General features: G+C 38.3%; 1 protein-coding gene across 1 annotated transcript; it reads left to right on the top strand.

Annotated features, from left to right (window-relative positions):
• The first annotated feature begins 18 nt into the window (after positions 1-18).
• GOLT1B (golgi transport 1B) lies at positions 19-14,238 on the top strand. The gene is made up of 5 exons (XM_054191020.1): positions 19-259; positions 4,684-4,775; positions 6,619-6,797; positions 10,115-10,196; positions 11,568-14,238. Exons 1-5 carry the CDS (start codon positions 235-237, stop codon positions 11,604-11,606), a joined length of 417 nt encoding a protein of 138 aa, XP_054046995.1. The 5' UTR covers positions 19-234; the 3' UTR covers positions 11,607-14,238.
• Positions 14,239-15,179: the final 941 nt, after the last annotated feature.

The raw sequence follows: 15,179 nt of genomic DNA, 5'->3' as shown, positions 1-15,179 counted from the left end.
CCGCGAGGCTCCCGCCCGCTGTCATGAGAGCAGCGAGGCGGGGCGCCGAGACGGGAAGGGGCGCGAACAACGCGGCTGCTGATTGGCGCCGGCCCCTCCAATCACCGGCCCCCTTTCACCCGGCGGCGAAGGGAAGGGGGCTGCGTGTTTCCGGAAGACGTGGCCGTTGTAGCTGCTGTCGCTTCTCCTCTGCCCTCCGCGTTCGCCGCCGCCGCCACCACCACCACCACCACCATGATCTCCCTTTCGGACACCCAGAGTAAGCGTCGCTGTCAGCCCGCGGAGGGAGGGGAGGGGGTCGCGGGGCTGGGGGCCGCCAAGCCGTGGAGCGGGGAGGCGGGGGATGGGGGACGGACACACGACACGCCGGTGGCGGCCGAGCGGCGGGCCTGGCCCGCCGGTCCCGGACCCTCGCCTATTGTTCGCGCTCCTGTGGCGCGTCGGTTAGAGCGGTCAGGGCCCCGGGCCACTGTGGCGGAGCGCCCCTGCGGAGAGCTCGTCTCCTTCCTCGGCCCGCGGCCGCTTGGGGCCCCGGCGCTCGGGCTGAGCGCGGTGGGGGAAGGTGGCTCTTAGGGTCCGGCTTGTGCAGGCGAGGGAAGGCCGGCGGTACGGCCGTGTCCTGCACCGAGGCGGGCAACAGCTGGAGAGCAGCCGCGGGTGGGAGCGGGAGGGCGCGGGCGGTGCTCAGCTGGCAGCGCCGTTTGGTCGGGGCTGTTCGACCCGTGCTGGCCTGGGCCTCGGGTCTGGCGGCGGTACCGTGAGCTGCCGGGTGAAAGGGAGAGTGAGGCGGGATGCCGGGCTACAGAGGGCCAAGCGCTCGGCAGGGCTGGCTCGCTCCTCCCAGGAGGGCACTGCCACCAGCGCCGCCGGCGTCGTTTGTGTGGGGCTGTAAGCCCTCTTGTGTTGGCAGGGGTGCCGCGGGGTGACGGTGGCGAGAATGAATGAAAGCTGAACGGTAAACAAAAGAAACAATTAGTTAAAGTCTTCTAGTATGCCTCCGTGTGGACATCGGTGGTTTGGAATCACTTAATTACATGTCAGTGGCCTTACTGCGGTTTTCTTAATCTCTGTTATCACGCGGAAGGCCTGCAGGTGACACTGAGGGGCTTTTAAGGTGAGGACCAGACAGTCTGAAGTGAAAAAAAAAAAAGTAGTAAAGTAGTACTTGTACGTGATTGTAGTTTTCTTTTCACTGAAGAGAAATACTTGGAAATAGAGACACTGAAAGGGAAAATAGAAAGAAAACAAATTAAAGGGGTTCATGAGAGTTTAAACTGCAAGGTAAAGGAGAATGTTAGGTCTTTGATTTAAGCTAACATCTTGCTTATAAGGCATTTCTGGTGTGGTTGCCATGAAAGGAAATGGGCTTGCTTGGTAAGCACAGTTGTGTCAGTTATGAAGGGAGGCAAGATGTGAAAGACGTAGAAAAGAAAGTTTGACTGGACAGCAGGATACTGGAAACAGAGGTATTGGAGAGCCTGTCAAGGACAAGGATGAAGACTGGCAGAAAAGCAGGTTAGCAGCATTCAAGGTCAATGACTTCTTGAGAAATTCAGGTGCTGTGCTCTGTTACTGGGATGGTAACTAACCCTTGGGGTTAAGTTTTAGATTTCTGATTCATTAAACTCTTGTTGGCTTTGCTTTTGCCTGTTCTCCTGTCCTCCTCCCCAGAGTATTCATTGGGAGGAAAAAAGAAAAATCTCTTCAGAAAGAGGAGATCTGTTCACTGTTTTTTCTTTTCTTAGTTCCTCATTTGGGACCTTCAGCTAACTCCAGTGCTGACTCTGTTGGTTTTAACCGACAAAGCCAAGAGTAGTAAGTAAAATACTGCAGAGTTGGGGGTTTTCTAGTTTTTGCACTGTTTTTCTGAAATTCTGAAGGTATTTCATCAGATATTTTTAAAGTCACTGCTGTTTGGAAAAATATTTTTCCACCAGTTCACTCACTGGTGAAATCGTGTGATAAATACCTGGAGAGGACCACTGTGGTATTAGTTGATGTTTGGAAAGTCAAATTTGATCTGTAGTCTAGACCGTTTTTAAGTGTTTCATTGAATGGTGTTATAAATCACCAGTAATTGCAAAAGAATGCACTTAGTCTTTCCCAAACTAATTTTTAAATACTAAAATTACTGTTAGCAAAATAATAATTAAAAATTGAAACTTCTCATAACCTGTAAACTGCATTAATTTTTGTCTTCTGAGAGCCTATAGTGCACGATTCCATTCTTATTTTGTACACAAAAGATAGAGGGTGTGCATTGTCTTCCCTGAACTTTCACAAGCAATGTATCTTCATTTTGAGTATTAATATTTATTAAGCCGTTTTGATTACAGTGCTGCAGTACTCTTGCACAGCTTATGGGATTTCTGCAGAAGCATTGAAAAAGCATTGCTTCCTTCTCTCAGTAAATCATAATAACTTTTAAAAAACCCAGAGTAAGTGTCACATGGCTAATATGTGTTCGTATTTCTAGGCGTCGAAAAGTTGTATTTGAGTAATATGAGAAGGCTCTTCTGGTGCAGGAGAAAGCATTTAAAAATAGTTCACACCCTCTATAAAAATTTCTAGTTCATTGTTGCAAAGATTATTGACAAAATGTCAGTGCTTGCCTTTTTTTTTTTTCTTCCTCTAAGAATGCTGATCAAATATATTTAATATATTTCCAAATTCTGATATGAATCAAGTCAGTAATATATTCTGAGATACTGGCAACAGAGAGTAGTAGTCCTGGACTACTCATCTTCTTTCAGCAGTAATTTTGGGGTGATGAGAATGGTGTTCCTTTTTTCTTTTCTTTTCCCTCCACTAACCAGAGGATATGGTTGACTTCTAAAGTGAATCTGATGTAGGAGTAGGTGATTACAAACATGTTTGAAGTGAATACAGAAGTAGTAATTGCAGCAGCTGTTGGGAGTTGGCCTCTGCCTTCTTGCGAGATCCCTGCTTTGCAGTGTGTTTGCAGGAGGAATGAATGCTCATTTCCCATGATTGCATATTTATCTTATTGGCAGCTGGTAATTCCTTTGGAGTCCTGCCTCCTAATGTTTCCCTTCCAGAATACAGATTGTTTCTGCTCTTCTAAAGTAAAGAGTACTAGAGAAAAGGGCAGATTGCAATTGTTATATTGCCTTCAGTCAGCAGATTTGTTGAAAATACAATTTTCAATCCCATTTTTCATTATAAACTAGTATTGAGAACGTCTGCAGTAAATCAATTGTAACAGGTTACTTAGTAGTTTTAATTCTGGCTGGTTAAAATGCTCACAGCAAAAGTTTAAAGTGGCAAGCAATACTGTAGAACTACAGACTTAAGACCATGTGATCTGCAACTTTGCTGAAAGATGAGGCCTTGCAGAAGTTAGGGAAGCTGAATGTTGCAGTAACAAATCTCTTCACTCTGAGTTGTTTTGAAATTTATTTGCAATAACTAAGTGGAAGTTCTTGAATAGGCAGAGTGATTCTTCTTTATTCCTGAACTCTTCAAGAAACAGTAAAAGTAGATCTGGTTAGCAGTAGCAGTGAAGGCTATGATAGTGAGGGTGGGGTTTTTTGTTTGTTTCAGGCTAGACAACACAAAACTGCTAGGATCTTCAAAAAAATACATATATCCACACAGAGAAGCAAACTGAGCTGCCAGCCTGTCTATAGTATTACGGCTGTTTTTGATAGCTGTTTTTATGTATCCTGTAGGTTTCTAAGTTCTTTGGGCAAAGGGATAGCAATAATGTAAGGGTGAGTGTGTGGATGAATGGAAAGATTTTTTTGCAGCAGTGTTGCTGCTGTTCCTGTTATTTCTCTCTTATTACAGTCTGCCTGAGAGTCAAAGGAAGGCCTTAGACTTTTAATTTTAAAAGTAGGATGTATTTCTAAGTATGGTCTGCAAGATACCTTAGAAGCTATTGTCAAATGGTAGCTTTAATCAGTGTGGCATTTCTAGCCCAGTTTCTCAGGCAAACCTTCCATCCTACTCTTGCCTTCCTAATATTTCTTGAGCAACCTTTACAGACAGGCAGAATGCAAAGGTATGTAGTATCTACTGGTTTTGTGAACACTGGTAACTGGCTGGAGACCCAAGCTAGTGTTTAATAGCCATCAGCGCATGTGTAACTTGGAAAGAGCCTACAGCGTTGACCTGAGTTGTGTTCAGCCCAGAAGTTAGGGGAAGTGGGACTGCTATGCAAGATCATGGGAGGTGGAATGTGAGGTCTCAGGAGGATGGAAAGGACCAGGGTACTTGTGTTACTGCAGTAAACATAATGGCATGAGTTGCAAATGGAAAAATTTCATTATCTGTTCACAAAACAATCCTTGTCTGCGTACTACCAGTAAATCAAAAGGGTTGTCTTTGCCATATGTATATATGCATGCATGCTTTCGTATTGCATTCAATTTCAGTGTATAGTTCCAAATATGTACTCTTTTGATAAGCAGCTTGCAAAGATCTCTCTGTCTGTTATTGAAGTAATTGATGTCTGCAAGACTTGCTGTATTTGTACACTCAGTAAAGTTTTTAGGTGGTCATAAAATAGGCTGAGTTTTTCTGTAAGTTTAAAATGTCTGTACACTGGACATTCTTTTCTCACAATTTTTTTGTGAGAAACAACTGTTTTTCACAATTTTTATGCGCCAGTCTTCCCTTGTACCAAGTTTTGTTACATGCGTAAACTTGTTTCTTTTTCAGAGATTGGAATGGGACTAACAGGGTTTGGAGTGTTTTTCCTTTTCTTTGGAATGATACTCTTCTTTGACAAAGCTCTTCTGGCTATTGGAAATGTAAGTGCCCGCTGCTCAGTCTTATATTCTGCACTGCTTAGAATTAAGTATATGATATATTAAAAATAAACTAAATATAGAACAATATGTTATCAATTTGAAACTGGATCACAAAAAATACTATGGCAGTTTGGTATAAAGGAAGAGTTATGCTCAGTGATACAAGTGAATCATTTTTCCCAATTAAAGTTAGAGCAGCTCACATCAATCTAAAGATTGTACCCCCAGGTCAGGCCTGCGGTATGTTGGTCAGACAAGAAGCAGCTTGTTCCACGGTTGTTATGCTGCTGCAAATAAGATTTTTAGATTGGCTGTGATTACTAATGCTTTCTTTTTTGTGACCTTGTTAGATAACTGTCAGATTTTCATATCTATTTGGGTAAGAATAGAGAAGTGTTTTGTACAGCTAGCAAATGTGGCTTTGCTGTACTTTATGAGGAAAGAAAGAAGTATGAATTGCTGATTGTCTGGGTTTAGAAGACCCAATCACCCTTTGCAGTATAGACATTTAATATCTTCAGTTTTTACCAAATCAAAGTTTTCACTTAAAGCAGGATAGAAAATAAATCCTAGTTCTGGTACATAAAATTCCCAATCTAAAGCAAATATAAAATGACAGAGTGCTTTCTGAATGTGATAATCTCTGCGTCTCTGCTTTTTCACATCTTCGCCAGCCAGCCAAGAGCACAGCCTGGCAGAGGTTCGCATCCTCTTTTGCTGATGTCTTGAAGTCTGTGGTCAAAACTGATCAGTTTCATTCAGTGGCAGCAGAGTCAAATACCGAGATTCACTGAAGGAAAATTTGAAAAACATATATTTGAATTTGGGTGTGTTAGTTGAAGCATTGTTCTGAACCATCAATGAAGTGTATAGTGGAAGAGTAAAAAATAAAATAATGTTTATTTTTTCTTTTCCTAAAGTAAGGTGGAAATATGAGATCCTGTTTAGGGAAAAATGATGAAAGCATAGGTAGGAAGAGACAATGACAGGCTATGTGATAACCAAAAATAATGCAAGAAAAGGTACTGGAAAGTTTAAAAAAAAATTATATCAGAAAGGGGAAAATATGTTAAGAAAGTGGTTTGTTAAATAACATACAAAACTTAAATTTCATCTATAATCTTGAGTAAAATCTGAGATACTATCCCCTTTGCAGCAAAGATGTTGCCCAGCTGTATGCTTACAAGCTGAAATAATTACAAGTCCTGTTGCTAAAGGACATTAAAAGTAGTTATAACTAAGTGGGACTAGTGTGATGGTGTTCAGTCTGTATTGGAACTAGTAAACAGTAGAAAGACTATACACAGAAAAAAAAAAACCACACCAAAAAAGCCAATAAAAACAAATGAGTAAGATAACTGATAATGCTCTTCAGCTGTTTTCATATTTTGGCTTTGCACTGTTCAGTAGATCAGTAAAAGCTGTTGAAGATGTCCGTAGTACAGAACAGAGGTGCTTTTGTAACATGTCCTCAGTTTTTAGGAACCTTTGCTGTCAGTGGTACTAAGCTTTAGCGCTACTTGTAGGGAATGATTGTGGTTATTTTACAGGACAGATATAACACAGGTCTTTTGACGTGATTGTTTTTATCAGAGACCACAAAGGTAGACTCTTTACTTTTTAAGCATCTGTGAGAAGAGTCTTGAATGCTAGCTACAAATGCTTTAAGATAGACTTTACAGAAGAAAATCACTAGTAAATTCCTTCTCACCATCTATCTTTTGCTATTAAAAGAAGTTGTGCCAGAAAAGTAATCTAATTTTGTAGAATCTATATATGTTTACGTCCTAAATTTAGGAATACAATTACCTTTTTTTATTTGGTTGGTTTTTGTCTTTTCTAGGTTTTATTTGTGGCTGGCTTGTCTTTTGTTATTGGTTTAGAAAGAACATTCAGATTCTTCTTTCAAAAACACAAAATGAAAGCAACGGGCTTTTTCCTGGGTGGTGTGCTCATAGTTCTCATTGGTTGGCCTTTAATAGGAATGATCCTTGAAATTTATGGGTTCTTCCTATTATTCAGGTAAGACTTGTTTCAAAATACATTTCTGTATTGGTGTATCTAGAAATAAATGTATTTGTTTAGTGTTGCTGCATTACAGCTGACAAAGAGGCATCCTTTAAATGTTTGCTTTTGATAGATTTTATATAAAGTTGTTGATTTACATTTACAAGAGGTGTAAAGTTGGTAAGTAATTCTCCAAGACTTTGCTAATGCTTCTCCAAATCAGCTAATGTTTGAGGCATATATCAAACTGACTTTGGTAGTGCTGTTTATGTCTAACCAAAGCATTGTAAAGCTTCAAAATACCTGTGAGCCCAAATTGTTAGCAGTGCAAAGTTTAAATATTTCCTCATAAAAAGGCAGCTTAGATACTTAGTATTTTGTTTGGTGGGAGGTTTGTTCTTTTCTTTTACAAATGCGGCAAAATCCTTGGTTACAAACATCCTAGGTTGTTTCATCCCAGTGAAAACATGTTTTTTTTCATGTTTCATTTACGTTTTTACCCAGCAGTGTCAGAACTGCTGGTTTGGGTTAGCATTATCTGGACTGAGTTAAGGAAAGATGAAAACTCCTATTTTTTTATTTCAATGGCAATCTTCATACATGTCATACCTTACATAATGTGTCATTTAACTTCTTCATAAATGCAATTATAATGGTGAAAGAATTTGACTTATTACAACCTGTATATCTATATTTTATCTTTATTTCCATGGTTGAAATTCTATACTTCAGAACAGAACAAAGCACAAAATATGCTAATAAGGAAGAAGGGAGGCTTTTAGTTGTTCTTGGACTTCTGCGCAGATGAAGACTGTTCCACTAATGCTCATTAATCTAGTAACAGACCCCTAAAGTATTTTTGAAGTGTTCAGCTACTAGCTAAATAATACAGTTCTTGTTAATCAAAATCAAACCACTGTTCTCCTGGCGTGCTTTTTTTTTTTCCACTCAGTAAAATTGTATTTTAATCTTGTATTTAGTTGAGATAAAATGTTTAAATATTTTTGAAAATGTTTACTTAGCTTTTAATATATGCTTATTTTTCTACTCTATTACTCAACTCTGTCACTGCAAGTGTTCTGAAAATCACAGTATATCACTGAATACGTTGTCACTTCTTGCATGTAGCATTTGAGTTTAATCAGCCAGTACAAAGCAAGCGGAGTATGTTTCTAAACACCCCTTCTTTTAAAAGATCTCAAAAGAATTATACATTACAGTGTCTGAGCAGGTATAGTTATGGATTATCTACTGGGGCTAGCCAGGGGCTAGCAGGGTAAAATAATGTAGAAGGGATTACAGGAGCTCAGTAGTTACAGCTAGTCAGTGCAACTATCCCTTAGCCAGAAGAGTGTCAACAATGTTTGCACCTGGATTTATCTGATCTGTTTTAATTTAAAACATCTCTAGAGCATCTTTTTCTAGTGCTTAATAGTTCTTGGAGTCTAAATCCCTTGCTACAATGTTAGCTAGTTACTACTTCAAACAAAGCTTTTTGTTTTGCTTCAGTCTTGTTCATTTCGACCATTATTGTGTTTTTGGCAACTTGCTCCTTTCTGAAGTTAAAAATGCATTGAGAGTGCATCTCAAGCATCACTTTATATGGTTCCTCAGGATCCAGCTGTTTGGTTGCGTAACAGAAAACTTGCCTGTTATCATTGGTCTCTGAACTACGTAATTTTCTTGGGCCCAAAGAATACCAGATCATGCACCTTTGGATTTTTTAGGGCAGTACATTGTAGGGATGGGCATTTCTGTGTGCCCCAGTGATTCCAGTCATGTGGATTACCAGGACTTTTATATGAAGAACCTTTATGTTTATCAGGAGTAATTTAGCAGTTCTATTAACTTCAACTCAGACTAAGATAGTACAAATGTAAACTACTGTATTATACTTTTTTAGTGTCTTGGTTCTTAGATCACTAAGCCAGTTTCGCTAGGTGTTCAGACCTCTCTAGAACCTTTACTTGTAGGTTGTTGTCTTGCATGTCTAGACTACTACTTTTATGCAGTCACTGTCCATATGCCCTGTAGCAGTAATTGTAGAGCACCTGTTGTCCGTAAAGCAACGGTTAGGTACTGGTGACCAAGAACACTTAAACAAATGACAGGATTGCAAAGACTTTTATTTTTTTTTAAGGATGCATCTGACTGAAGAGAGAGATAGACAATTATTATTCTACTATGGTTTAAATCTAGAATGTCTGTCCTTTCTTGTCTTTATTTAACATGCTGCCACAAGTTTCCCATTAGAGGCTTAGTCTTTTGCCATATCTTCACATGCTCAGATTGTGTGCAATGGAGAAGGCTATTACAGGACAGTATCTCATCTGGTACTCTAATCTGCTTTTGGAGCCTTGTTTACGTTACAGGCATACAAAGTTATGGCTACCGACATTATCCTACCCATACTGACTGTTACTTATTCTTGGCTACACCAACTGTTTTAATCTGTTAAAGTGGTTTGTGTGCCCTGCATCACAATTTACTGGACTACTGAAATGATCTGGTCTTAAAAAAAAAAAAAAAATCTCCAGGAAAAACTTGCTGGTATTGATGTTATCCACCAAATAGTTCCTATCAGTGTAGTGAAGAGGATATGACCTGTGAAACTTCACTGTTTCACTGTGGCTGAGGTTTCATCTACACAGGGAACATATAGCTCAACAAGAGATAACTCGGAATGCCACCACCAACTGAATTGCTGCAGTTGACCGCAAACAGCGGAGATACTGCCATAGAAAACTTCGAAGACGAAGTGGACAGGGCAGGGGGCTGCACCATAGCAGCTATACTAGGCAACATCCCCTGGCTCATGATTCAAACCTCTGACTTCACGTAAATTTGTGAAATAAGTGAATACACAACTCTGTCATGCTTAATTTTCTTTAGTTGATGTAGAGTACCATATAAGGTTTCAAACGGGATTACTGAGAATTAACTTCAGTTGTTTTTACACTGGGTACTGCAAGACAGTTTCTTTTTACATTATAGGAAATAATCTCAGAATATGTATGACAATTTTGAGAAGTCAGTTCAGAGCATCAGTTTTGTTGACGAAGTTAGGTATTCTTTCTTTAGTTATTTTTTGAAGAGCTGACTGAGGGTTGCCAGCTATGAAGAAAATTAAGTCCATTTTAAATTTCGTGGTTTTCTCTTTTCTCTGCTGAATGTATGTTGATGTATTTGGTAAAATTAATGTGCTGCTAACGAGCTATGAGATTTTATGTAAACTTGGTTTAAAAAAATATCTTCTATTTCTTCATTTTATAACAATATGAGAATAGTTTAATTATAAAAACTAACACGGTCTTCTGATATCTTACCTAAAGGGGGTTCTTTCCTGTGGTGGTTGGCTTTATTAGAAGAGTTCCAGTTCTTGGCTATCTCTTGAATTTACCTGGTATAAGCTCGGTAAGTGTTTGGTACTTCATGCAAAATTTGAAGCTGGTACTGTTTTTTATTCCGTTGTTATAGTCATAGTAGAAATGCATGAGAAATAAAGTAAATATAAGCTTAGAGCAGTGATTTTGAGTGTATTCCTGTATAGTTCTTGCACCATACAGATCACCTTCATTCTCAGTGAGAGACTTCTAGATGTAAAAGGAACAAAAGGACAGCTTTGCAGAAGCTGCCCCCACTTACGTGTTGTGAAGTGGAAAGAGCCATGGATTGTGACTCGGAACGCTGGGGTTCTGCTTCCTGCTTCACTGTTGACCCTAGGTGACCAGATAAATGAATCATGCCACTGTTCCGTGCCTCTTCTGTCTGTACGATGAGGAGGACACTGCTCTTCTTTGTATAGTATTTGGATATATTTATGAAAAGTGGCCTCTAAAAGCAAACAGTTTAGTTCAATGTTAAATTGAAGCTTGGGTGACGAATCCAGAAACTATTATGATGCATAATCATTCACCAGATGAGTTTATTAAGGTCCACTGCAGCAGGCCACGTCTTGCTATTTACTAAGATTTGTATTTTTTCAAATGCAGTTTTCCATTTTTTTAGCCAAATAGCCAGGATTTGAAGACAATTAACAGGTGCCAGAAAGGTGGTAATCTAGGATGTTTCAGTCAACTACTTTTACTGTGCTAATTTCAGTATGTATTTTAACACAAGTATTTACAACCATAGTTTTGAAAGCAACAGTTTTAATAGCTACTACTAAAAAATTAATAGGGGGTATAACTTAGATGTATACAGGCTGGTTTGTTTTTTTAAAAAATTAGTGTTCAAGATCATCTGTTCCAATCTTACAGTTAGGCCAAGTTCTGGCTCATAATTCATGATCAATTGAATATTTAATTTGTCAATTGATCTTACTTAGTCATATTTAATTTGATCATAATGGGGTTAAATCTTGTTTTAAAAGGATAATTGTTACATGTTTTATTCAAAGCCTACGTAGGCTCAGAAGAGAATCCACAGTAATGGTCAGTTGAAATATCTTACTTGGTCTACTAATGCATGTGTGGCTGATATTGTATTGTTTTGTTTTAATCATTAAGCTAGCAGTGTTATCTGCATTCTTCTATTTCCTTTTTCATTCTGTTGCATCTTCATGTTGCACTGTTAATGTCTATATGAGAAAAACATGTCATGCAGAAACACAATTGCAATATAAGATTTTTAATTTTCACAAACTTAAATCATGAGACCTTGGTGAGTACTATTTTCTCATTTTCAGTTGCATACTAACTGTGCAAGTAGCAAGTAATATTTGAGACTAACTTCACTGTACGTAAATATCATGCAGCTTAAAACCTTTTGTCTCCTTTTCTACAGCTTGTAGATAAAGTCGGAGAAAGCAACAACATGGTATAATGACGAGAGCAGAAGACTGATTCTAAACTTACTGTATTATTTATAAAATCCTTTTGAAGAATACTCAGCACAAAGATTAAGTTGTGTACAAAGGAAAAGCTTGTTACGTTCTTTACATAACAGTTTAATTTAAAATGTATAGTCAACAATATACATTAGACAAGAAGCTCAGCAAGTATGCTTCTAGGAAAGTAACTCCAGAGTTCAGGAAGTAAACTGAAGAGGTGAAAGTCATGGAATAACCCATGTTACGACTGTTCAAGACTATTTTTGTTGGTTTTGGAAAACATGCTAAAGCCAATGAACCCTTGTGGAATTAACGGTGCCTGTACTTTACCTCCTTATTTTGAAGGTGCAGTAAGGCAAACAGGCCTACATTTTTTTTAAGGGTGACCCAAACTTGTCCAACCCTCTGCTTACTATCCTTCAGAGTGAAAAAAAAAAAAAAAACAAACAAACAGAAAGCTTCTTGTGTAACAAGAGATGCGTCTTTGCATGAAGGTTAAGATGACTATTCATCTTTAAGTGTATTATGACAAAAGAAAGGAAACCCTACACAGTTCTGTTGTAAACGTATTTGTAAATATATGGCTGAAATAAAACATTGTTATCTTAATGTTTCAAAGCCAAATGTAAGTTGATTGTATTTGCCTTCCATTTCGGAATATGCAAAAGGTCAATCTTTAATAACTTCAGTCTTAAATGTTGGTTCTGAACATGTAGAGCTCAACAGGGAACTCTGGAATATGACTTGCACTCCTTCCAGTTTGTTCTCCTTGAGTCATGTTACACGTGCATCCAGGTGAGAATGTAGCCCCTTGTCACTAACATGAAAACTTGGTGAAATATGCTTAGTTCACACAAAAAAATAATGCATTTGGTTAAGGTGCTGATGTGAACCCTGTGAAATGTATCTTATCAAAATTTGAACCTTTGTTTTTAAATAGTTTGAAGCTAAGGTTTCTTTATTTACTCTGGAACTACAAATTGACTTTTATTTTTTACAGTAATAAAATGAAAAATTAAAGTTCTGTGTATGTGAGTCTCTGGGGAGAAAACTGAGCTAATGGGGCTAACTAAAGATCAAGTGCCAATCTCCATGTATTTTGTAACTTGTTACTTGGGTTATCTTCAAATAACTTGAAACTTCTATCAGTCACAGCAACAACTTTGTTGTTACAGAGATTCTTAGCTAACCTGGAATAAATGTCCCCTACTAATGCGAGGGTCCCATTTCTGCTTCTATTGGAATGTTAAACATTGTGCACTTTCAGTAGATTTAGTTACATAGTGTCCTCACATAACAAAACATGATCGTTAAGTAAATTGTATTTGTGTAGGCTTGGGGAGGGGAGGAGGGGGGGTCTGTTGTGTTTAACTTTTCTTTCCCCTTAAATGTTAGCCTAAAAAAATTACCAAAATGCAATGGTAGTATTTCAAGTAGCTATGTAGTCTTAAAGGTCTAATGACTGGGTTGGGTTTTTTTTTTTGGTAGGGTTTTTTTTCCGGTAGGGTTTTTTTCCTTTATTATGCAGTTAAAATTGGTATTTTCCAAAACAACTTTTAAGTTAAGAAGAATCCTCATATATCAACCTATTTGGAAGTCGCTGTGAAGTTTATTTGTATGAGATATGTTTTATTCTCATTACAACTGTATAAATAGCCACAACCTACTACTCCCAATGTTTAATTTGCTTCCTTCTCAAACAGACAAAAAATGATTCAATGAAAAAAATGCCATTATACTTACAATGAATAGCATCTGTTTTTTTTATAAATGACAAAAAAATGATTATATTTGCCTGATGGCATGTGTGTTATAGTTTACAGACAGGAGTAAATATGACTTGTGGCTTCTACCTCAAGAGATAAACCAATTTTAACTGCTCCCGTAGGTCTGTTGTGTGTTAAATGGCTTAGAGAATAACACTACGGCAGCTTAGCAGCCTCATCTTGTTTGCTTTGATAGAACACTAGTCTGTACTGTGGGAATCAAGTACTGTCTAAAGCAGACAGTGTTCATAATTTACGTTAGAAGTTAGCTCCATGCAGATTTTTGTTTTTATCTTGTGAAAAATAATGTGATGGGAAGGGTGAACGACACCACATGAGTATGGGGCTCTGACTGAAAGCACATTGCTCGGTAAGCTGAAGTACCTTTATCGACAAGAAAGCTGATGATATCTTTCAGAGGTGATAAATGTGTTGCTGTATACGATCCTTTAGCCCTCTGAAATGCCGGGCTGTAGGCAGTTCATCTCACTTCTATTTAGTTCATTGTTTTAAATCAAAAGTCAGGTTTTGTCACATGTGAACTGTTGTGAAAAGCATCTGAGGGAACAAAATTGTATGTTGAATTTAGTATAGTCTTTACCCTCGAGGTAACGTTGTCTTTGAGACAGTTTTGCCAAGATAAGTGTGGGTGGCAGCAAAGGTCAAAATGACTTAGCCTTAAAGTGTTTCTATTGTTGTAAAAATATCTCTTAACAGAAACATGCTTGGAACATTTCCCCTTTTAAATGTAATTTATAATTGCTGCTTTAAAAATCGTAAGGATGGATCTTATTCTGAGCAAAAGAATACTGTAAATATCCTTGTCATACCTTGAATAAATGGGTACCTTTTTCTATAACTTGTCTTTGTGTCTCTTTACGTATACATTTTAAGAAAGTGTTTTGGCAAGTTTTGATTTCCAAAGATTAGGGCATGGTGTTACTGCTTGGATATCTTACACTGTTGTGACTTTCATAGTATTAGTGTCTTTGGTTAATCTTAAATGGAAAGTTTTCCTCATTTTCTTACAATAAATCTTTTACATAAACATTCCCCTAGTTATTCAGATTCCAGTTTCAAATGCATCACAACAAAATGTGGAAATTACAGTTACGTGGGAAATAGTTTCTTTGTTAAACTACCTCCTTTCCTATCTGAGGAAATAGCTGTGAAACTTCAGGAGAAAAGGGGTGCATGTCTAGAACTTAGAGCAGGTTCTAGTCCCTGTGCTTTCAGTTTAGTCTAAGGATATAAGCACGAGTGCTCTATAGGCTAGAGGGTGGCCTGATGAGCAGATTCACTGCTCTGTGATGCTCTGCAAGCTTGCAGCCCACTGTTAAGGATTTTCACAGTCAGAGTAGAACAGCAAAGCAGGGATTTTATTTGGTTGTTGAGGTGTTGTGTTTGTGCTATGTGTTTGTTGATGCCCTAAAACCTTAACTTTAAAGTTCCAGCCTCTCAACTTTTACTGAAGTTGGTTCTGTCCTAAGAATTCCAAAGAATTGGCACTTCCTGATTTAAAAGGAAAAAATCTCAGCTACGTCTAGTTATATTGTTAAACTGTGAGAGATATAATGTTAATTTGTATGTAGCTCGTGGCCAGTTACTTTCAGTGAACAGTTGGCATTCATTAACCAGGAATACTTTGACTTTGTTATTGTTCACGATATGGTGCCGCTGTAGCTTAAAGTCTGTGTCAAAAGCGTTGTGAAGTAAAGATGTCTTTTCTCTGCGGTAGACGTCAAAGGCAAGGGTTTATTGGATTACTTTAAAGTTGTTTCCTCACCAAAAGATACAGAC

Source organism: Rissa tridactyla, chromosome 1 (genome assembly GCF_028500815.1).
Source record: "Rissa tridactyla isolate bRisTri1 chromosome 1, bRisTri1.patW.cur.20221130, whole genome shotgun sequence".
Lineage (NCBI taxonomy): Eukaryota > Metazoa > Chordata > Aves > Charadriiformes > Laridae > Rissa > Rissa tridactyla.
Note: the sequence above shows the minus strand (reverse complement) of the source record. Positions and strands in the feature narration are given on the sequence as shown.

What these genes read in the sequence shown, in the direction of transcription:
- GOLT1B (XM_054191020.1), top strand. Translation starts at nt 235, where the DNA reads ATGATCTCCCTTTCGGACACCCAGA. An exon ending in GGGTTCTTCCTATTATTCAG is followed by an intron (nt 6,798 to 10,114) that starts GTAAGACTTGTT and finishes TCTTACCTAAAG; the next exon opens with GGGGTTCTTTCCTGTGGTGG. An exon ending in ATTTACCTGGTATAAGCTCG is followed by an intron (nt 10,197 to 11,567) that starts GTAAGTGTTTGG and finishes CCTTTTCTACAG; the next exon opens with CTTGTAGATAAAGTCGGAGA.